This window comes from Tigriopus californicus, chromosome 10 (assembly GCF_007210705.1).
Source record: "Tigriopus californicus strain San Diego chromosome 10, Tcal_SD_v2.1, whole genome shotgun sequence".
In the NCBI taxonomy this organism is placed as follows: Eukaryota; Metazoa; Arthropoda; class Copepoda; order Harpacticoida; family Harpacticidae; genus Tigriopus; species Tigriopus californicus.
In genome coordinates, this window is record NC_081449.1 from 12,948,915 (window position 1) to 12,973,033 (window position 24,119).

The 24,119-nt window shown below is 41.8% G+C and overlaps 2 protein-coding genes and 1 long non-coding RNA gene across 3 annotated transcripts in view; 2 read left to right on the plus strand and 1 right to left on the minus strand.

Moving 5' to 3' along the window:
* Nucleotides 1–808: 808 nt before the first annotated feature.
* LOC131888836 (innexin inx2-like) lies at nt 809–2,575 on the plus strand. Its single transcript, XM_059237775.1, has one exon. It carries the CDS (start codon nt 873–875, stop codon nt 2,460–2,462), a length of 1,590 nt encoding a protein of 529 aa, XP_059093758.1. The 5' UTR covers nt 809–872; the 3' UTR covers nt 2,463–2,575.
* A 5,504-nt stretch (nt 2,576–8,079) lies between these two features.
* The window catches only part of LOC131888286 (innexin shaking-B-like), a 42,860-nt gene continuing 26,820 nt past the window's right edge, over nt 8,080–24,119 (minus strand). Inside the window, exons 2-4 of the mRNA XM_059237105.1 lie at nt 17,372–17,591; nt 11,960–12,382; nt 8,080–11,503 (exon numbers count right to left, since the gene is read on the minus strand). Of these exons, the coding sequence (XP_059093088.1) occupies nt 11,412–11,503; nt 11,960–12,382; nt 17,372–17,591 (735 nt within the window). The 3' untranslated portion in view covers nt 8,080–11,411. The remainder of the gene's footprint in view (nt 11,504–11,959; nt 12,383–17,371; nt 17,592–24,119) is intronic.
* LOC131888287 (uncharacterized) lies at nt 12,487–16,705 on the plus strand. Its single transcript, XR_009374091.1, has 2 exons — nt 12,487–16,185; nt 16,243–16,705. It is a non-coding gene; the product is annotated as an uncharacterized LOC131888287 (long non-coding RNA).

Sequence of the window (24,119 nt, forward strand, 5' to 3'; positions counted from 1 at the left end):
AGAAGAGGCCTTGTGCAGTGCATTGTCTATATTTACTGAAGGAAGCTTGATGGACCCCTTGACAGATCCAAAGAGATCAAACATCGTGGAAGCTTGATTCAGATCTTTTATGATATTATATGACGTGTAGCCTTGTCATGTTTTTGTTCTAAGAGCAGCCTCTAAAGCTCCGGCCATTTATTTGACGTTGCTTTAAAGGATTCATTTTTTGGCATGCTTACGACAGAGTGAATACTTAACACATTCGTTGTGTGTCTTCCGTTTGCTTCCTTCCTTGCAAGCAATTAGGAGACTTCAGGAAGCGGTTCGAAACCAGACCAAAGTTGAAAAATGACGAAGCCAAATCCGGCCCGGCCATTCATCTTAGCCGCCAATTGGTCACTAGATTATGCCGAGTTTTTTGAGATTATAAGATTCATTTGGAGGCTTCAGAAAATTCATGGCTGGACTTGTCTTTCCTTGACCAGAATGATATATTATAAATGGGGCATCATTGGTTTTAATTTTTCTTAAAATTTCTATGTATGGCTTTCTTTCAACCGCAAAAAGAAAAATTGAATGCTTTTGATTTTTGAGTGATTTGAAATGAAAATAGTCCCCCTGTTACCGTTAAAGTATTCAGGAATCAGTTAGAATTAGGTTAATTACAAAGCTTAATTGCCTTGCGGCAAATTCATTCCACTGTGAGGTTTAGCCATGTTGCAACTTCCACGTTCCGTTAACTTAATGGAATTCTATTTGGAGCTTATTTGAATATCAAATTGAATTTGAAAGGAGGATATCTTATGCTCAGGAGATAAGATTATGACCTTACCGCATAAAATTTGGGAGAATCAATTGGCTCTTAACAAGAGCTGAATCAAGTTGAAACGATGTTTTCTCTCTTTGGGTCTGTCAAGGGGTCAATCAAGCTTCCTTCAGTGAACATAGACAATGCACTGTTTCGGCTCCATTACAAGGTCTCGTTTGTGTTCTTGTTTGCCTGTGCCATTTTGGTCACAGCCAAGCAATACCTCGGTGATCCCATAGATTGCATTGTTGAGGAAATCCCTCAAAATGTAATGGACACGTATTGCTGGATTCACTCGACATTCTCCATTACGAATGCCGTGTTTGGTCGAGAGGGGTTTGATAATGCTCATCCAGGTGTGGCCCCACCAAATGAAGAGAGTTTCCAATACCATAAATATTACCAATGGGTGGCACTCACTCTATTCTTCCAAGCCTGTTTATTCTACTTACCGCATTATATTTGGAAATACTGCGAGGATCACAAAATGAAGATTCTCACAGAAGGCATCTGCGTGCCAATTGTGGACAACGAAGTCAGACAAAGTCGAATCAATGCGTTGGTCGCCTACTGCATACGCAATAAGGGCAAGCATGACCCGTACGCCATGAAATTCTATATGTGCGAGTTGCTGAACTTCATCAACATCATGATCCAGATTTTCTTCACCGATTTCTTCTTGGATGAACAGTTTACAAAATATGGATCCGAAGTAGTGTATATTTCAGAAAAGGACTTGAGCGAAAGAGGAGATCCTTTAGATCGTGTATTTCCTAAAGTGGCCAAGTGCACCTTCCACAAATTTGGTCCGTCAGGTACGATTGAAAAGTTCGATGGCTTGTGCATCCTACCGTTGAACATCATCAATGAAAAGATCTACGTGTTCTTATGGTTCTGGTTCATTATCCTGGCTATCATTAGTGGTTTTCATGCCCTGTATCGCTTGGCCATGATCTGTATGCCGAACTTTCGAAAAAAGGTTCTAAAACGCCAAGCCAAAATGACAGTTTCTGGAGATTTAGAAGAACTTTGCAAGGACATGAAATTAGGCGATTGGTTCCTGTTTCACCAACTAGCCCGGAACGTGGATTCTTTCATTTTTGCCAAGTTCGTGCAAAATTACTTGAGACCAGAAGAGGACGAAGCACAAGACCACCACAAGCCAAAAGACAATGAGGATCCAGAAAAGGTTCCTCTTATTCCATTTGAGCCGCATGAAGGAAACTTATACCCAAATGCTCATGAGGTAGAACGAGCCATGAATACTACTCCTCCCTCGGGTCAGTCACCAACAACGTCTAAGGAACCAAATGCAAGTCAAAATGAAAATACACCCCTTCCCGCTCCTTCAATAGAACAGGTTGATCCATCACCAAGTTCGTCAGAGCAACCAAATAACCGTCAAGTTGCTTCCTCACCCACTCCGTCATCAGAGTCTCCCTCTGAGTCAAGAGTCGAAGATGATCCTGCTAATAAGGATCCCCTTCTTGAGCCTGTGAAGGTACAAGTTTTGAAGGAAACGTCGGAACCGTCGAAATCAGCAGAGACCCAAACTATGTCCTCTCAAATGGACCGAGAGGGAGTTATTCCCAGTTCAAAGTCTTCTGAAGTGCCAAAATCAGAAGCCAGCTTTGCAATGGAAGAAAAACCATCAAAAAGTTATGATACGTAAATCCAGGGTTGAAGAAAATGATTGCACGATTTGAGAAAATTTAAATATTGGACAAACCAATCATATTCAAGGGAAAAAAATGAATAAAACCTAATCGACATGCAAAAAAAGAAGCTAGTGCTGAACCAATTACAAATTCGCCAAACTAAAAAAAAAACATAAAGCAAACCAAAAATATTGTCATCGAATCTTCATCTCCAGATCCACAAGTTTTATAGCACAATCATTTGTCTTCTTATTCATTTTTATGGGGCACACTCTGAACCAACCTCTTTACATTTTCCCTCAAAATCATGGCTTTGTAAATGTTTTAGCGCTGATAGAAGATTTGGAGGTCTTTGCCATTTTTTATGGCATATATAACACCTGCGTCAGCCAAAATGACAGAAGATTTTTTTACTGATCGTAGGCACTGTACAGAGCGGGGAATCAACATTTAGATTCTCGTGCAATTCCTACTTGCTGGCCAATCTTTTGATCAATCAAATCCCGCTTTAAGCAAAACAACAAACCCATGATAATCTCCTCTATAGTGAGCCATCTCAAGGTATGATCGGACGAAAGGAGCGAGAAATGAAGCCAAAGGATCTGTGATCTCTTCCGTGAGAAAAATGAAGCTCTTCTCCAACATCGTGAATGTGGCCCTTAGTCATCTTGTGCAACGCCAAAAGACTATGACACATGCAAGAAGGCTGTATTCTGGGCCTATGTTCAAGAAGAGTTGCGAGACCATGACTAAAAATAATTAATGCCACATTGAATGAAAAAATCAGATATCAATTGGCTTGACAAGTCTTGTTTGAAACATAGTCTCAGGATTTATTTCAAGCCACCGACATCAGCCTATTTAGATGGCCACTCGAAGTCTTCAAAATTTTGGTTCTCTACCCTATTTATATTCGCTCGCCTATTCTTGATTAGAATTTAGAGCGTAATAAGAATGTTAATTTCTTTTCATCTTGCATTGTGCTTATTTGATAAACGTTCAAAGTCCTCAAATCATTGAATTGTGATTCAATTGAGGTCAAAACTCATTTAAGGGGAAAAGAGACTTCAACGAACCTTTCATGGTCACTATATGTTGAAATACAGCCTTGTGTTGTATTTCCAAATATAGTCACCATGTTTTGATAACTGACGACTAAAATATGAGGGGAAGCATAGAGCCAAATTAAGGTCTTACACAAAACCAATAATACGTTCATTCATTCAATGCTATAATGCCACAAACCATAGACCACTGGAAGTTCCAGTGACATAGACTACTGGATAGACCACTGGAATCATTGGCCTGCGCTCCTTCTGTCGGCGTATACATCAGTAGGGAAGGGCTTAAATCGTAAGACATGGTTGAAAAGTTATATTAAACTAATTTTCAAAAACTGATTCACTCTCGCCCTCCACAACAACGAGCTTCAGTGAGCCCACATCCAACTATCAACAAGTATGGCGGTTGCCAAAATGAGTAAAATTTGAACAAAATACGTTTGTGGAGTGATATCAGACGAAGATACTCAACAATTTCGGTGGCACGGCCTCCACAGCCATTCAAGCACAGGTTCTGTTTTGGGATTAAACCCCGTCCAAGCCTTTATGGGCCCTAAAAGAGGGAAACCCACTGCGGTAATGGATTTGATGGAGATGAAATTGACCACTTGAGGTGCCTAAATAAATAAGAGTTAGGCAAAACCGGATAAAAACCAACGGAAACAACCTGTGAAAGTAAATTGAGTGGTAAATTTTGTGAAAATTAGTTGAATATTGCTTATAGACATTTTTTTATGATTCGAACCTTTCCCTACAACATATCTGTTGGAGGCGTCATCGCAGTCTAGAGTTCCAGGGGTCAAGTTCAAGTGGTCTATGCACAAACTAACATTTTGCCTAGGATTACTTGATTTAGATTCTGCAAGAACAACGTCATCACGGCAAGGGTGAAAATAGACAACATTTGGAAGGATTCACAAAAATGTTCTCCCTTTGAAACTTCGGTTGAGTTGAGCTCTATTAGAGGCCAAGATTGCATTATTCAATTTTGACCTTAATCGAACATTTACGTCTGAACTTATGCTTGTGAACATCTAAAGCTCAGCACAAGGTGGGTGCAAAATGAATGACCTATGAGGAAATGACATCGTGGTAAAAGTTTTCAATTTTCATCCTACCTGTTTCTGTCCAGTGGTAACATCATCCTGCGGGCAAAACCACACAACCACGTGCCAAGTACACTTTTCTCGGGAAAGTGCCAGATTATTCAGCAAAGATTACTATATGCGGGACTCCTAAAGCCAGGTGACAAGTCTTATATAGGCAAAATATATCACTACGATTAACCCTAAAGTCTGGGTTGGGACAAAGCTGATAGATGCTTTTGAAGATGTAAGATACCATTCGTACCCATTCTGAACACTGAACAGTCCCAACTTTTTTTAGTCACTCTCATATATTATATATCCCATGTATTATGTACTTGGTTTTTTTTACAAGTAGTTGAGGTTCAAGAACATATTTTTCATTTTAAAGGAGCTCCTTCAATATAATTCCTTCCGGTTTTTTTGTTTGTTTTTTTCAGCGGCTTTTCTAACCACTCCAAGGAATGTAATCCCCAGTGCTATTGAAATGAAAGGTTATAAGTCGTCTATTCATTACCTTTCAATCTTTGCATGTTGTTTGGTCTACCAACAAGTTTGAGTTGGCAGACCGAGCTAGGCCTAGAATGTAGGGTTGATCTGGAATGCTACTTAAAAATTTGTTTAATTTGTCCTTGGAAAGTTCTAAAAAATAGGCTCATTGTTGCAATTCTCCTAAACAAACATTAACAATCAGTAACTTTGATTGTCTTTCACATACATTGCTATATTTTAACAAAAACAAGTACGTAAATCTTCCAGGCTTGTTGAGAGGTCTGGGAGCAACTTAAAGATACAAAAACTGAGTAGCTGCAATTGGAATAAATAAGAGTTGATAGTTGGATTGAAGAACTTAATTCCCACCATGTACTTCCCAAAGTATGAGTGGCATGTTAAAACCAATTTGTATATCTTTTGAAACAACTAGGACTTCAAACAGCTGGGGAAATCTGCTTTGATAACTTTTCCTGAAAGACAAATTTCTTTTGTTTTTGGTATTGTGCAATTCATAATGCGTTTCAATGGTCAAGGCAATTTGAGGCCCAATTCTCCATACTTCTGATTTTAGGCATTCACTTTAGTGGTGTTAAAGAGAGAACTAAAAAGTTATTCTAACTCTTGTTCTAGGATGAGACAGTGATTCCTGCAGAACATATGGTAAAGGACTAAGATCAATTGGTTTAATGTAGTTGTTTAGAGTTAATAGAGGTGATAGTTAACTATGACATATGTTTAGACTTTAATTATTGAAAGGACCTCTTATCAGATATTTGGGTGGTTACGCCACAAGCCCAAGACTAAGCCTCATCATTACATTTTAAGAAGTGAGCATATAAATTTTTTGGATTAGTATGATAACTCTTACTGAATTTCAAAATGAACTGATTCTCAAACCGAACTGATTTTTGAGGAATTCTAAATGTTTTAAAAGGGTTATTTTTTTGGCTTCATATCATGTCACTCTATTATTTATGCATTGCCAAACAAAAACTTTGGTCGAAAAGAAGAGATATGCACATATTTCTGCCACTTTCAATTAGACTTAAATGAGAGTTTAGAACATGAAGTACCAGAAGTGCCTCTACTTACTCATTCTTCTTACCTCTTCATTGTGATTTTTGCCTTCAGAATTTCCCTATGGACACAATATTGATATTTTCGCTAGATTGGTATTGAGCAGTTGAAGGTGAAATTCACATTTGACCACAATGTAATGGAAAATACCCTCGTGTTGAAAACACAGAAAGAACAGTTTCACTTAATCATAGATAATCACGCCTAGGGTGCCCTAGACAAAATATGGTCAACTTTTTTATTGTTATTTTGATACTCAATTAACGTAGATTAGTGAAGTACCTGAGTTCAGGCGATTTTTTTTGCCGTCATGGCCACTTCTTGACCCGAGAGCAACCAGGGTTCAAACAGATTTGATAGCCAAAGCAGCTTGACTTTTTATTGGTATTTAGTTATTTGGCATGGACATGGTTTAACCATGAAATGAAGTTGAAAATAATTATAAGCATTTCCACAATAATGCACTTCTCTTTCTTTAGATGGCCGTGGATGTTCCTTGTGAAACAACGTTGGACTTGCTCGACTTTTTGCCAACCTGCTGAACTCATCGGATTCCAAATGGGTGGAGCATATTCAAGATGTGGCTGGACAATCGACTTATCTCTTTTTATAAGCTGACGACGCTAGTTAGTTTCTGATGGGAGTGGCCAAGATTCCAGTAGACTGGCAAAGAACCTCTAGAGATAGAATTTACTCTTGGGTTACAGAGAGTAATATGGCCCTAAACGGAATGAAAAAAGTTACGAAAAGTATCTGATACTGTAAGTGAACACATCAGTAATAAATAGACGAATTATAACCTTTCATTTTAACACTACTGGGGATTACATTCCCTGAAGCCGTTAGAAAGGCCCGTGAAAAACCAAACCAAAAAAAAAGAACAATCGACTTGTACAGGGTTAGCATCGTGATACTACAGTATGTGTGGACTTAAAACTGTAGATGAGTATTGTTTGAAAAGCTTTAGCCACCTTCAACTGGACATGCTCATCGAACTTTGCATTAGAGGCCAAACAAGTTTCGTTCATTGAAGTGAAAATGGCATGCAGTTTATTCGAAAGGGCTGTTCGATATAAGGAACCATATTAACTACAATGCAGCATTGGTTGTGCTTAACGGCTGGCACTTGCTGCTTTCCTTACTATTTTGCCGAGAATATTTCCACTTATTCCTTGTTTTTCATTTTTGATTGCACAAAAGCAGTGATTTTGTAAAACCGCCCCAAAGTATCTTTTGTGAGGAGTGCATTTGTAAATGTGCAATTATTGAGCTGTTGTTCGTTACGTTCAGGCTCTTCTTGATCGTGGGCCTAAAAATGTCACGATATCTTGGGAGTAATCTTCATCTTTTTACATAGTACAATATGCCGAAACTCTCAATATAATCTTCTTTGAATGGTTTTATATTAGATTTAGGTTCGAAGAATGTTCAAACATTACCCAAGAAGCGCATAAAATTGATTTTATTTCGGAAAACTAAGGTTTACCCATAAATCCGCTTGTAAAGTGAAGGAAAGCCAAAAAAAATGAAAAAGCGCTCCCTTGATTTTGATCTTGAGCGCAGCCTAGCATTCGAGCCACCTCGCACCGTGATCTGATTACCTAAGTTTTATAGTATTAATGTGTGGTTCCGACACCATGTTGCTGTCCTTGCCTAATATAAAAATACCGCTTGCTCAAGCAAGTCAAGAAATTGAATTATATGTCAAATTCAATCAATTCAGGTGCTTCATAAACCCAGGTCAGCTGTTTGTTTTCCACTTCACAAGGAAAATGAAGGAGCTCAGACTGCTGGACTGGAACTGAATCAAAATCTCATTTGTTTTCCGGTTATTAGAATTTTCAGGCGCTGCTGAAATATAAGAAGTTTTCTTTCAATTCAGCACCAAAAGAATTGCAATGTCAAGAGACACGTTCCAGTTTTTACTTAACATTTTATTCTCAACCGGGATATATATGGTTCACACACAAAATATAGGCAGCATTCATTCTGGTTTCGACCACCCCGGCCATGGGGTGGTCGTCATCATCTTCATTAGTCTTTAGTGTTGTCACTTGTTTCTGTTTGCCCAAATCTAATTCATTGTTCGAGGAGACAATCGGTGAAATGGGAGTAAATTTACAAATCAAAATTGGTGGAATCTTCAAAGGGGAATTTAGAAAAGGTTTAGAGGAAGGTGAGAATGTGTTGGAGGTTCAATCAAAGTGATGGGGAAAAAATCTTAAATGCTTGGAAGGGCTGTTCTAAACAATTCAACAATGTTTTTAACAAGTCAATGTTATATTTGGAATGTTGGTTTTTTTTCTTCTTCTCATGAATCGGAACGCAACTCTTGCAAATCGATTGAAAGGAAAGGCGGGCAAATCTAGTGGTGTTCACTCTATGGACTGGTGGTTAAGGACTAATCACAGAAACACTTACTCCAAGAAATCTGAAGTCAATCAAGTGTTATTGGGGTGAGTGGCAGTTGAAAAACTATGGCTGGGGGTTGGGAGGCGTGCCATAGGTATCGGGTTCAGTATAGAAGGGAATTTGGCCCTGGAGAACGAACATATAATGGATCAAAATCAGACTCAACGCAACTCTTGAGTACCCTTTCTGGGATGTTTCCATTGACAAATGTCTAGAATTCTAGGCCAAATGAAGTGGATCGGAACCAAAGTGGGTAAAAAGAAGGAAATGGGCAGGTTAGGAAGTCGATGGGAACAATTTCAGATATCGCTTTTATCATCAATCATTGGCCAATTTGGAAGAGAAGAAGCCTCTGTGCTCTACAATTCATCTGTCTCAGTCTTCAGGGTTCTAGTCACCCTGTTGGGAAAACGAAAGCTTGTGTCAAATACGCAACAAACGCAATATCACTTGGCGGGCAATTAACCACGTGTCTCAATTAATAGTTCCTAATTCATGAAGTTTAATTTGACGACGGGTATTTCAGGTTAAGAAATTGGCAACAGAAATAGGTCTTTGAGAAGATCAGGGTGATGGGGAGGTACAGAATTGGAACTGCAGAGTGTGCAAGGGAAACTCATCCGGAAAGGGCTGGGTGTGGTGATTGTTGGTGGTGTTAGTGATGATGATGATGATCAATTGAGAATAGGCATGGTAGTAATTACACAATGTTCTAAAAAGGCAACATTTCCGTGAAATATTTGAATGTTGTTATAGATTGTACCTAACTTGAACTCGATATTATCATCCTGGCGACAATGGCTATGTACATGTAGGCTGTAATTGTCAGTGTTTTCTTCTCTAAGTACATAATAATGCAATGATGAATACAAATTCGCGAAGTAGTCATGTGAATTGCTGCTCTAGTATTTTAACACATTCTCTTCATTTTGAGGCGTGTCCTTCGTTTCCCAGGTTCTTGATTGGAGATCTTCCATTTGCAGCGGTGTCATTGAATAGTCGTTGGCGTGACTCGTCTGGATTTCCCGAATGCGATTATCAGTTTTGCGCGGTTGTGAATATCAAAACAGACACACATTTGGTGTTGTAACCTTCATGATGGATGATTGATTGATTATTCTTTTGGTTGAGATTGTTGAGCATTGGATGAGATATAAATATTGGAGGTGAGAGATGAGCTCCGCACGACACAGAGCAAATCGTGGCGTGTGAGCGTACCGCAGCCTCCGGGCTGGTGCGGGTTTGAGACTAATTGGAGTTGAAAAGCCCTTGGCAAAGGCCGAAATGTCTTTTTCTTTTTTCTCAGTATTGAATTCCGTGTCCACATTGTATTGACGCCTGACATGGGAATGTGTATGTGTACGTATGTGTTATTGCTCAAGGTCAAACTACCATCATCATCAAGATCTACTTTCGAAGGACGTTTTCGAATTAAAAGGTTGCAAAGTCGTTGTGTTTTGTCTTTTTAAGACAAATGAGATTGTATAGCGAGGAAGAAATGCGGTCAAATGGTCCAAGACGCATTCTCAATCAGTTTTAGAACAAACGTTTCGGTTTGAGACCAAATCGAGACCAATATCCCGAACACACGCACATCTCTCGGCAGTATAAAAAAGGTCGATCTCGGTTCGTTCTTAGTGACATTCGGCAGAGTGGGATATGAACTTCTTCCTCGGGTTATAGTTTGTCTTGGACGCCTGCCTATCCCCTCGTGTCTTTTAATCTTCACGAGTCGCAAAATGTGGGATAGCTTTGTTTGTTGTTTGGCAGAGTATGGCTATGAGAACCACGTGGTCAGTTTGTTGACATACATGAATGAGCATCACTGTGGGACTTGGAGAACCCTGATGATTTGGCCGTCAAGTCAGAGGCTAAGAAAGAAGACCACACACTGGTTTTGGTTTGAGTCTCTGGCTCCTCCCTTGGCTCGTCGTTTGCCGTGCCGCTGCGGCTGAGGAGGAGTTGGTTACAGCGGGGTGAATGGCAAAGCATACTTTTCTCCAAATGTTTAGGATTAGTTAATTTGGACACGATTTTGCAAGGTCATGCCCAGAGTGACTGACTGACTGACTTACTGACTGACTGTGTTTAGTGTACTCACTATTGGACAAAATATAGAGTGAGTGTTTCATGTAATTTTCTAGCACCTTGAATTGTCACCTAGACCTGGGGTCATTCTGATGCAAAGGCCGTGATAGAACACAACACAGACCGGCAAAGTTGTTGGAGATTGAAGTGGTTCTGAGTCAAACCTGCCCGGCAAATTTTGGTCTGGCTTGGTGTGCCACACGGCAGGTTGTTGTCCATGGTTTGAATTCAGACACTTCTCACCCAACGATACAACGATGGGGCTTAAAATCGAGGTCACGACCCTCATCAGCATGGGCCCACTCTAGGCGTGAGAAAATTGTTTTGATCTAATAGAAAAGAAGTCTTGGAGGGGGTGACAATGACGACACACTTAGTGAGATCTGTAATCATGATCTCGGGGGTGATTCACATGGATGGGAGGGTCTAGCGATGGCCACAAATAGGGCCACTCGAGCTAGGCCTGTTCTGTACGCACACAACGAAAGTTGTGAACAACCACTGTTGTTGTTATTAGTGGTGGTGGTGGTGGTGGTGGTGAATTCGTCATTACTCATTACTACTCGATCGCTGGTATCGATTCCTTTTGGCTTGACGCGCACGGAGAGTTGCAGTCATTGATCATTAGAGCATCTTCATCAGTTTGGAAGAAGGAGTAGAATCAAAGATAGGACACATTTGGCTGGGCGGGGAGCTGGGAGAAGGAGCTCATCACGGTAGAGGATGCTCAGCCAACATCCCCGTTTCAGGTGTCCGAGAAATCTTTCCCCAGATGACCCAATTTCCTTGCCAATTCGTGCATCACTTCCTTGAAGATCATGGAATCCACATTTTGACCTGCAATTCAAGTAAGGAGATCAGCTTGCATACAAGGATCGTAAAAGTCGACGGTAGGTAATTCTCAAGGGTGGTTTGGTGCCAATCTAGCACTGGAGATCGATCGAGCTCAGTCCAAATTATTTTGAATTTTGGATTCTAATATAGTCCCTTGCTGATTCGATTATCCTCCTAGTCATCAATACATCTAACACCAGATCAGGGTGTCAGAGAAAAAGTTCAAAAAACAAGAACAATGGCTGCAGTAATTCATTTTGCATGTTGCATGAATATAACTTGGAAAATGAATTCGTTGTAATTGTAGGCTGAATCATGATAAGATGTTTGTTTGACAAATTGAACCCTCGTGTTATTCTGATAAGAGACGTTTCAGAGCTCAACATCAAAAGCAAACAAAGATTATTTCATGCGTCATGTCTCTGACTCGCTGAACGCCGGATCATGATTTGATCTTACCAAGCATATAAAAGAGAAACCAATCCCCAACGTAACTCTTTTTCACGATGGTATTGATGACTTCTCTGCGAATGAGACGGAATCGTATGTAGAGGAGGTAGGCCCTCATCTTGGGACTGATGACAATGATGATACGATAGAGGATGACCAGAACACTCAGAAGGGCCAAAAGAATGAACCAAAACCAAAGGAAGATGTACACTTTTTCGTTTACGATGTTCAGTGGAAGAAGACAGAGGGCGTCGTGCTTCTCCACCTCGCCAGAGGTGCCAAATTTGTGGAAGGTGCATTTGGTCATTCGAGGGAACACATAGATCAGTGGGTCAAGCCGGTCCTCCTGGTCTTGCTCGGCAAAGGCAATCACTTCAAGGCCAAACGTGAGAAACGCTCCATCGAAGAAACGATCCATCAGGAACATTTGTCCTGAAAAAGAGATGAGAGAGAGAGTGGCACAGGATTAGACTCGGATCCAGTCACAAAAAAGAGCCAACAACCATAACAAATTTAAGAAACGTGGGGAAAGTTGAGAAACTGATTGTCACGCACGCGTCTCTCGTAGCTTTCTGTTGAGAAACGCTCAACTCATTTCTTCATGGAGGGAACGAGAAAACTAGGCGAGGCAAGGAGGATCTTATGCTAGTATGTTATTGGTGGGTGATTCTTGGTTACCCCTGCTGAGGTTTCTCACTTGCACACTGAAATACTCTCACAGTCCAAATGTTGCTTGAATCCTGCTGTCGTAAATTCACGTTCGATACTTTTCACGTGTGAAATACCTTCTCGCTCAAGGTTTATAAATATTTATTGATTAGATTCTACAACAATCTTGCTCATGATAAAATATCTTGCCTGTGAGTACCCCACGAAAGTATCGTCCGAGAGTCTCAGGACTTCAGAGGAGCAGAGACGATCCATAGCCAAGAACGGACCACAATTCATTTCCAGAGCCTTGACATTCACTATGGAGTACGTTCATATCTGTGTACACCCCAACTATCCCGTTTCTCTCTGACTTGGTGCAAATGGGAACGAGATATCATTATCGGTTTTAATGGCTCCGTAAAAGATGAAATATGGTGGAAAGTTGATGTAAGAAAAAACCACTTCGGACCGCGGGTATGTACGTACGTACGTTCGAACATGAACTACATGGAACAGAAAGAGAGAACTCTGTAGAGTCAGTGGGAAAGCTCCGAATTTTCCACTGTGGACGGTCGAAAGGCTTCCAATGGTTATTGTCAAGCAACAAACGATAGGGAGGACCCAGAAATTGCGAGATGGAGTAAGAGAGAGAAGAGCCTGAGTGGGACTGATCCTCTTGAGGAATGAAATGGAGGCTACAAAAGAGTTTGATTTTTTATTCGCCCGTATTCCTCTTGGAATTCAAAGCAATTTTGAGTGCCATCCAAAGATCTACGTTCGCCTGAGCATCCAAATGGCGATGGGCAAAGGTAAAAGGACTGGCTCACTCTGTTGAAGTGGGAATCGATTTGGCTCAAAGATTGCTTTTTTTGCGGCCTATTGAAATGGATTGAAACGACCTTTCCGAGATGGGGAACGAGTGTTCGTCCCACCCAAACTTGATTGTGGGTTGTGTTGGCACCGTTGTGTTCACAACTTCAGGATGCTACAACAAAGGACAACAAAAGAACTATTCCGAAGTGTGAAATGAATGGAGAGGAAGGCCTTGATGAATATCAAAGGTCGAGCAGCGAGCAAAGATTGAACTTCGGATCTCCAAATGGTCGGTTCAAAGTCCACAAACTCTCGTGTTGTCAGCGGAAAACAAAAAAAGGAAGAAGGCCAGGTCACTCTGAAGTTCCACGGCTTATTTTCCGTGCTCCCCTCTTAGGATCGGGTCAGTTCATTGATTGGCCTTCAGAAGTTTTTCATATCCTTAAAAACCGTTATGTAGGGTGAAAAGGGAAGAAAGGAGAAAGAGGAAGAAGAGAAGTGGAGGGAAGAGATTCGGGAAATCGCTTTCCCTGATCCCCCTCTCTTTCGTTCTCAATCTGCTAGTCGAAGGTGTCTTGGTCGAGAATTTTGAACATCAAGGAGAATAGCATATTCAGTTAGCCACGTCAGGAATAAATCCGGAAAGATTAAAGGCCGAACTTGGAAGTCAAACATTAAAAAGGTGTTAATCGAGGTTTGCGAAAGTCAAATTGAAAGCTATGTCCCGAATTGCTTCAATGTCAGAAACCGAGAGTGTAGCTTTAAATTGCTGACCCCTAGATATTTTTTAACGAATGGCATTAAGGCGCTCTAGTGTTATCAGTAGTAGACCTCGAAAATAAAAGTTGTCAAACATTTTTATCTTACGTGGGAAAAAAACAAGGAATTGAGAAAACATGAAAAAAGCAGAAAATACCCGAAAAAAGCTGTAGCAATGACAAAAAGGTGGGTTTTACGCTCCTTTGCTGCGTTTTTTTTTCTCTTATAAGATGTTTGGCACGCATCTGGATTTACTTGGCTAATTTTGAGTTTCTTCATCTTATTTGAAAGCAATCAAAAACCATTTATTGCAGTGTTCGACATGAACACTGTTTTAATTGCAACAGATGGTACGAATTCTGTTCTTGAGCTTAGAACTACAGGTTAGGGCACGTTTGTTCACAAAATGGTTTTGGTTTTTCTTTGGATCAGACCTATGATGGCAGGCATGGCCAGCTCCACTGCAACTCCCTTTTTTGTTGACGTTCCCAACCAGAAAAATGGGGGTTGAATTTGTTAGTTGCTAAAACCTGAAAAAATACACTTCGTGTTTGATTCTTCGTCTGGTCAGGCTACAGGGAAAAGGAGATTAAACAGGGATTAAAAGGTTAGAAGAAAACAGACAAGGACCCAAATGATCAAATCACTGTAAATGGCGACGAAGAGTAGAAAAAGGGGGTGAAATTGGTAAAAAAAAAAGGTGGAAAATTGGAAATTTGGCTCAAAAAAACAGCTTTAGTAAGTTAAAAAGCTTGTTTCGGGTTTTAACTAGTTTGTTCGACGTGTATTTTTCAGCTCCGAGGTACTGTAAATGACGTGGGAATTAAAACAAGATTTTGTGATAGCAGTAAATATTGATATGCGAATTAAGACGAAACGAGTCTGGAAACGACGGACCCCATCATTGTTTGTTTTTTGAGATAACATTCCTGAACTAAATTGTGGTCGAATTCTCGTTCCCAATCAAATAAATCCATCTTAGACTAAAACTAGACTCCTGTATTGATTAATCTGCTTCGTAAATTTTGTCGACAAGATATCGGCACCAAAAATCAATATCTCTCTAGTTGTTCAAAGAGTTTTAAATAGGGAACAAAGTTCACAAAGATAAGTCGCTTTGAGCATGAAAAGCAACTGCATCTAATCACTTCGTATTCATTCGAGTTCGGTTGTGGAAAGATCTTTCCCATTAAACCAAATGTATGATGGCCTTCATTGATGTTTAGAGAAAAAAGACCTTGAAAGACCCTCGACTCTGACTGAGCCTTCAAGCAGGAAACAGGACCTGATAAGGGTGGGCAGAGCCCCTTGAAAGGAAGGAGAGGGAAACGAAGAAGGAAGTATGGCCAGCAGGCAGGCAGCCAGGCAGACAGGCAGGGAGGGCAAAGAGGAAGAGAAAAAGAAAGCAGGATTTGGTGGGCTATGGCCCATCCAGTTCACTTCTTATGCACACCCGTGCTTCCATTGGCCACCCACACCCTTGTAGTCTACTACAAGACGATAATTCGTCTTTCGACTTGGGGCAGGTTGAAGTAGTCCGGAACTGGAACGAGCACTTTGATTGTCCTCGCAAACTTTTCACGAGAGTGACAAGAAAATTATCATGCTTGACCCTCACGGTTTGGCCCTGGACGCGGGGCATTCTCAGCTCCACAGAGGCCACATCCGATGGGAATACGGAGCCTTGGGTCAGTGGCTAACTTCAAACCTGCTCGGCACGTATTCAAAATCCAGCTGAATTACACGTGGAGGACAGGTCGGAGAGACCGTGTGCTTCAAGGTCAGTGGATAAGCTGGGATAAACGGGAGGTCCATCCGCTCAAGTGGAAAATGGAAAGAGGCTCGAGGATTAATTGATGCCGCTCGAGTCCGTGGTGAGCTCATCAGTATTCGCAGAAACGGATATCGTTTAGCCATCCCTGCCGTTAGTCACCATCTCCCAGGTTCCTGTTCCACGCCAACATGGGACCAATGTCTGAATGAGAGCATTTCACATGATCACCCGAGAGAGGGTAGGAGCCCAAGCAATGTACACTTTTTTCCATCTTATTTGATGGATTCACATTTAGTTCCATCTCTTCGCTGCCGACGATTTGGGAACCCTGGATTGAGCTCAGTACACTTTCACTCCAAGCCAAACGAAGGCCAACCTCCAGCCCACCACCGCGTATGCGGTGGTGTTCCCCCCCTAGTACTTATGCTACTTGGAGATTCGTGGTCACCATGGGAAAGACCTCTAGAGCCTAACAAGCTTGATCAAGATGGATCTTCACCCAAATCCGAGGAGTTTAGTTCCAAGCCAAGGTGTGAGATCGAAAGAAGAACTGTTCCATGGCAATCTTTAACCAACTACACAAAACGATGCTGTGCAATATGTTTTTTACCTATAGTGGATGCTTCACGGTATTCATGTACTAATACCAGGGAGTGAAGCATATGGGACGGGATGTGCCCGAGGTTCTAAAAACCCGATAAATAAAGTTTCCCCGGGTCAATAAAACGCGACCTGTCCGGTCCTTGATCTAGTCTGCACACTTTCGGCCAAGCTTTTTGCCGCGTGATCTTCATCGACACTCTGTAATATGGCAAGGCGGCTTTCAAGCGAGAAAGTTTGGGCAAGAGGCAAAAAGTTCGTTTCCTGGAGATCCATCGTCGCCTTCCTTGGTTTAGGTCCTTGAACCTCATCGGAATATAGACATCCAAGAGTGAAAAGAAGCATATAAATGGGGTTATGAAAATCTCGGGGTGTGGGCCTGACCAATATGGATCGGGTTCCAGAGCTCTGCATGAGACGAGAGGATGCAAACAATAAAGCGTGTTATACTCTGTGGGACATTGACCGATGTAGTACGTAGCTGAGCTTTGAAGAACAGATAGCAAAGCCTCTTTAATCCTAAGGAGTCTGATTGGCCCTCTGATTCACGGGGCAGCCATTGTACGTATAAGGGGATTGTAATTGAAGTAAATGCGCATTTCACACTCTTGGGATCATTGGAGATGCGTCGGAAAACTATTGCCCTGTCATATGGGCTCATTATTTTCACACGACAGGAAATTGATCAAGTCTGGTGGGCTGAAATATAGCTCACGAGTCATCGTAAAGGTTCCCCTTGACGTTAATTTCCGTGTCTAGTTTCTCAATGGCTTCATCAGAAGTCTGATGGCACGAAAGGCAGAGCATGCATGTTGTTTACTTACCCACTATATTGACGAGAGCGAGGAATTCACAAAAGAAATACCGATACGCCCACCAGTTGTGATGCTTGAGATTATCTGCGAGGTAGTCTAAGAGAAGGCGTTTCTTCTGCCGCTTTTCCACATCTTGAACCACACCAATATCCAGGTCCATCATTAGGGCGTGGATCTTGCCCGCCTCCCAGTTTTTCCACAGCCATCGGGGAACATAGAATAACAGGGCCTAAAGGACAAGAGAAAAGAGAGAAATATTGAAATGTATTCAAGAATACATGAATAAAAGGTTATCCGATACAATAACCTCGAGCAAAGTGGATAAAATATTGAATGGCCATTTCTAGTGGTTTCGGCCTTACATTTCGAAATGAGAGCACAAGTTTTCCCATTAGAGATTAAACATGCCGCTCCAGTCCTTTTTTGTTGGCCTTTTGGAAAGGCAGAGGGATTGCGTGCTTTGGATGAATATCTCAATCCGCAGCCTTCCCAATGTCCTCCAGTTATTTGTTTTGGAGCCTTACGTGGCGTCTCACTTTACAGGGGCTGGCTGGGCCTTTAAAGATGCATACATGAACGTTGGAGGGTAACTTCCCATGACCTTCACTTCAGTGTTCCAGGCTCAAAACGACGGACATGGGCCACAAATACAGAATCATAACTCAAAAGCTTCTGCCAAGATATCAACGGGTCCTTTCACAGCTTAAAAAATGTTCCCATGAAACCTTGCTAGAGCAAGTGTTACAATTCTTAACTAGGTGCTTTAATCACAACGATCTGGTACTTAGGTAGTGGCTTCAATTCAGATCTAAATGAGCACCTAATCCACTTGGTTTTTGCTCAGTTTTCGTCTAAGCCTTCTCCATTGAAGTGAAAAAGTCCCTGGCTGAGCCGGGAAAGAAATTCTTTTTCTCTCTCTCTCTTCAGCCATTACTGAAGGTACTCCCAAACTCGAGGCAAGAAGTCAAAAATGGCGCCGCTCCTAAACAACCACCCGGGTTAACCTCGATCCAAGGCCACATTCCCGAGGAGAACCGCTCTGGTTGCTTGAGATTCATCCGGCTTGTTTTTGCTCAATCCGAGGTAACCTTGCACATTTCACACCACGAGCAAAGAAAACCATGTGAGCTTGGAACCAAAAGACATCTTGGCTGCAACTCAAGACGACGACCCTTGTTCCTGTTCGTTTGATGCCTGATTTCTTGTTTTGGGTCTCGGTCGGGCTGTATAGGAAAGCGAAAGTTTCATCTCGCCCAAGTAGGGAAACCGGAGAACCCAATCAATCAATCATAAGAGCAGCAGAAGTATATACTATGTTGTGGAAAAAAGTCTGGAGCGGTTATATGAGCTTGTACCTTGATAGAGACAGAGTAGCTCATGGGATAGTAGCGTGCTTCCCTCTTCCTCCATAAAGGTTCTCTTGGAAAAAAAGATCAATTCTTCTTGGATTACAACTTCTTGGATAGGACGACCAAAGCCATTCTCTAAAGGCATTTGTGCTTCATCGTGGATCATTACCAAAACGTCCCTTGAGCCTCTAATCTTCAGGGAGGTTAGATACGTGCCATTCCGTTCGTTGGTTCCCCTTTGCCATTGTCACCCGGGGCCAAATCATCCAACATAAACAAAAGGTGCGACAGAACTTTTGAATCAATCAACATCCGGGAATGTCGTAAGTGAACTTGAAAGCTGTACAAATAAAGGAAATAACGCCTGCCATCCATTGGGCAGCCACTCAAAAGGCCAGTCAAACCCACATTGCAGAGGGTGTTGGGATGTCGTTGCACAATTGGAACAATATTGCATTCAATCCTCGTGTCGAGGGTTCTCTTGAGACTCCCGGAAGCTGTTCTTTGTGTACTCTACTGTATATTAATGTCAATACTAGGGCTTCAATTCGGCTTCCACTCCCCTCTCACCTCCCCTACACATCTACATACCTACAGTACATATCAAAATATACGTAGAAGTGTAGTGTCCTGTATGTACCTACTGTACATACATCTGCCAAGGGAGCCTTCCCTGTGCACACGTTCTCGATTCTCAATTGCTCTCTAAAGACTTCCTTGGTGGGGGTGGAAAGTGCTCATTTTTGGCACCATGTGGAGGTTTGGTAATAGCTCTGTCCCTCCTAATGGAAGTGGCTGAATAGATAAAGTGCCGTTAAAAGAGGAGAGCGCACTTTGTTCTTCGTGAAACAAACGGATCCGAAACTTGCGGTTGGACCTGACCGTCTAATTGGGCTCATCTTTTTCGGAGCCCACATTGTTTTTGTTTGACCGTGCACATGGCAAACATTTGCTTGCATCAAAACCAAGGCTAGTTCTTAATTGGGTGGTCATCGTTTCCTCTGAAGAAACATCGCAACTCTTCCTTTCTAAATCATCAATACTTTTTCGGCCAAGGTAGTAAACTTAAGAGTGTGTTCAATACGGATCCCATTCCTACGGGCAAATCATTCTCTTTTAATGGGGTCTTTTTTTGACGCTGATTATTCTGCATCTAACTAACGCCTCTACACAATAAAACTATGTTTCTGAATCACTGTAGCAAAGTATCAAAACGGAAATTTTTTTGCTACCTTTTTCAAACGAAAGATGTGAACTTTGACGAAAAATGTCAAATCAAGATAGTCGATGCACTCTTTCGTCAGAAGCGTGATGATGTAGTTCTTATGATGGTTATATCATGATGGCCTACTTATTGTTCGTTCTACCTTGTTCCTTTCGTCACCAAGCCCCAAGCTTGACGACTGTATGCATGCACTGCAATGCTCTCTCTGTCAGTATTTGAATAATGTCTTTCCACCCTCTCTTCCCTCTGTTGGGCAATTAGACGGGAATGGTTTGAGCCCTTGCCCAAATTGAGCTCATTCTGGATTCCTTTGGAATGCCCATAAAACGAAATGGGCCAATATTGATCAAGAGGGGCAAGATGGGATGGAGAAGGAGCCACCTATTTTCCAGATCTGATCTCAGAACTTGGAGAGAGAGGAGATACGAGAAACATGCCAGCAATATTGAGGTTACTTTTTGATCAAGTATGAGTTGGATCATAAATAGGCTCCATGGCAAGACTGTTTTGTTGGAAACCCTAAATCCGTCTTTTATGTTTTGAATGTTGCTCAAGTGTATATGAAAAGTAACAGAATGCTCTGGACATCTATTTGGATACCATAACTCTACCATTAGAATAGAGGGCTTGTATGTTTGCGTTGCAATTGGATAACTTGTTTATTTGTTGGTCATATTAAACCATGCGTACAACAAAAAGTTTGGCGTTGCTTCACAATACGTAAGCTGGTTCCATTTCAAGCCTTTTTCATTGTGTCGTTACTTTTAATGATCAGTATATACACGATATTTTTTTACGAACAGACGACCATTGATTGGCATAAAAAAAAGCAAAAAAGGGGAAGAAGGTCATTACAATTAGGGTCAAAGTAAGACAAAGGACATGCAATCACGAGAGATTCAGAACCTTTATTGTATTTGATAAGTCGTTTTTCGTGCAAGCTGTACTAGCATTTGTAAAAGGCCATAACCTTGAGTGTCCAAGGATGTTTGGTGAGCTAAGTCAGGTTTTTGCTTCCAGAACTTCTTCGACTTACTTACAATGCGAAGCTTTGCCATTCAAATCAAAACTTGCTGACTCAAACCGATTGATTGATGCCGCACTCACTCCATTTAGAAAAGTGATTAGGTCTCCTTCAAGATTTGCTCGATTTCTCTTTGTCCAAGGCCAAAAAATATGGACCTTCAACCTTCGGTCCCTCGTCTCTCGTCTCTCCTTCCCTCTCCCTTCTCCAGAGGTCTGAAAGTGCCAAATCCATTTTGCTTGGCCTTTGTTGTCATTGAAACACTCCCTTTTCAAGTCGGTCACATCTTTATGGCCTTTTAGTCATCATTTCCCTACTGGCTCACTCAGTTACATCTCCGGGTACCTTGTCATCATGGATGGAAAAGAATCTCAATCGAAAGGAAGAGATACCTCTCGTTCTATTCCAACCAACGGGTTCCACCACGATTGACTTGCTTGGATCACGGTGTTTAATTGATTTTGAAATTAGTTCTTCCCAGATTTGGGACTGCTCCAAGATGGGAATCTGGTGGAACAGAGCTGGGATCTACCCCAGTGAGTGAGAAGGGAGGTAACCTTTCTCCCACCAACGAAAACCCAGACCCTGACATCTTAATCCTGTGATTCCTTGAGAAATTAATCCCCCCCCTTCCCCTTTTCTCTCCAATTCCCTTTCTATGTTCAAAGATCCCAGACATCTTGTTCCATCACATCCCAACTCAGAATTGCGGTTTGAAAGCCTTCGTATTTGATCCAATGAAGGGATACAAAGGGCTGGAATGAACCTTGAGCATTCATTGCTGTCTACCGTACAATCTGTGTTGTCATCAAGTTTTACAGGGCAGCAATCAAATTTAGTCGTCACTCTTTGAGATATTGCTTTACATGCCTTTCAAGATACGTCGACATTTTCTTTGTTAGTGATAGGTTGAGTGAGTCGCGAAAAATAGTTACTCGACCTTCAGCATTTTAGATTGAGGGAATAACATTAAGATAGTACTTAGCTAAGCTTCATCTTGAACTCTTTATCGAACTTTGACATAAAATTGCACTCGTGGAGGACGGTTTTTTCGTCGTACTCTTGCCATGATATGGTTCGTTTTCTTACTTTTCTCGCGTCGTTTTCCATGAGAAGCTCAGCGTTTCATTAGGGGCTTTCATACAACAACCGCAATATTTGAATTTTGAATGCATAGAAAGAGCTACAGAGGAAGACGAGGATCTCCGGCAGTTTTTTTGCCAGACTTCTTTTCATGAGCGGCTATTCATTCACAGAGAACCAACAACAACGGGTTCAAGGATCGTTTTTGTGCCTGTCTTTCGTTTCTAGCCATTCAGCACAAAATATTTGCTTAGTTTGGAACACTGGATATTATTTTCGAGGGAAAATGGCTCACTTTCTTTTTGCGATGTTTTTGCGACTCACTCTGTTTTCTAAAAGGATTACGTTACCCTCGTCTGTATTTAACCCACTGATGTGTTGGTTGCAGGCCTAATATGGACATTGAATGGAAACTGAATTACTAGAGTTGAGTGATTCCACAACTTTTTCGTTCCAGCTCTGATTGCGAGTGGATCAAGTTCTTGCCAATCCCAACATCCCTGCGCTGCAGAACATCTACAACAATCATCATTTGATTGATGAACTCGGCCATACTTCGCACTTACTCGTCATGACCTTCTGGCCCGAAACCCCAGTTACTAAGATGCTTTGATCACTAGGTCCCACATTTCATGTTTGGATCGTGTTCCAAGTTCAAGTCTGTGCACTTTGGCTCCACTCTTGTCTGGAACCTGATCCTGGATCAGCGATGTTATGGTGTCAAAAATCCATTCTAAACAGAGTTCAGAAAGTGAAGAGGTGGAGAGGTAATTTATTGCAACATTTAACAACATAAGTTCGGATCGAGGATGCTTTGTAGACGGTGCATTTCATTTAGCTACCACCTCCTTACACATGAGGAAGAACGAACTAGTTTGGCTCTTTCCTCTCGAGTTACGTTCGTTTGTGCCTGTTCCCATTCCTTCTCAAAGTTCCAAGTGCAAAGGCAGAGAAGAAAGAACATAAGAAGATCCCTGCCTCCATACAGACCCAAGTGTACTAGGGAGGCGTCCAAAACTTTTCGCCGGGGATGATGCTCTTTTCTTGGTCTTCTTAGGTTCTCATTTAAGTTTTGACAAGTTCCCAGCCAAAAAATGACATGAGGATAAAGTGCCAGTGGCTAGTTTCTTGAGCTGACTTCAATCCAATATTGGTACATACTGAATGACGCAAACTCGAGGCCCTTCCGGAGGTCTCAAAGGAGTCATGAATCCAAAATGGCGATTGTCGGAGACACAACGGAGCGCTCATGTTATCTCTTAATGTCGTTTCCCACTCATGAGAAAGTCGCTACATACACCTCGTGGTAATGGCTATATCAGGTAGACAGTTAGAAGGATTTCCTCTGAAGGCCATTGCCCTCTTGCAATTCTCAAGGTCCGTCCCTGACCTCCTTCGCGTTTTTTTGGCGACCTTTTTTGTTCGAAGCGAAAAACCTTTTAGCCTTGAAGCCACCTCAGAGCGAGCCAGTCGAGGCCAGATTGGACGATGCCATGGTTACGACCAATGGTAAATGGTTGATATACTCGCCAACCTCCCTGAGTTCTCCCATCTCGCCTTTCCGTTTGATCTGTGAGTCGTCTTTGGTCGGGAATTAACTGAAACTCGCACAAAAACTTCGGTCGCTGCTTGTGGCAGAATGTGTCGTTTCCCTAAAAAGAAAGCTTACGAAGGTCATTTCGGCCTGGCAAACGAAACTGGGTGAAAGGATGAGTGAGTCAGATATCTAAAGTACTCACTCACATTAGCAATAGCACAAGCTGAAGTAGTGGAAGAAGTTGAACGAGAAGGAGACCGAGGACCAAGAGAAGCCTGCACACCAACTCCATCCCAAGAAAGAACGAGATGTCGACGGAGATATCACCGAGGTTGTGCGCCACATGTACTCGTAATGTGCTACAACTGTGTGGCTCACGAGGAACAAGAAGCTAAAGATTCCAAGGTCTCTATCCGGATCTGGCCCAGTCCAGACATCAAAGGCCAATCCTAACTTCTTGTTTGGTCTTTATTAGCACCACATCAGCTAACAAGAGCGGAGCGAATTACCCAATGCCCTCTCTTTGGGGGCTTTTTTTT

What these genes read in the sequence shown, in the direction of transcription:
- LOC131888836 (XM_059237775.1), top strand. Translation starts at nt 873, where the DNA reads ATGTTTTCTCTCTTTGGGTCTGTCAAGGGGTCAATCAAGCTTCCTTCA.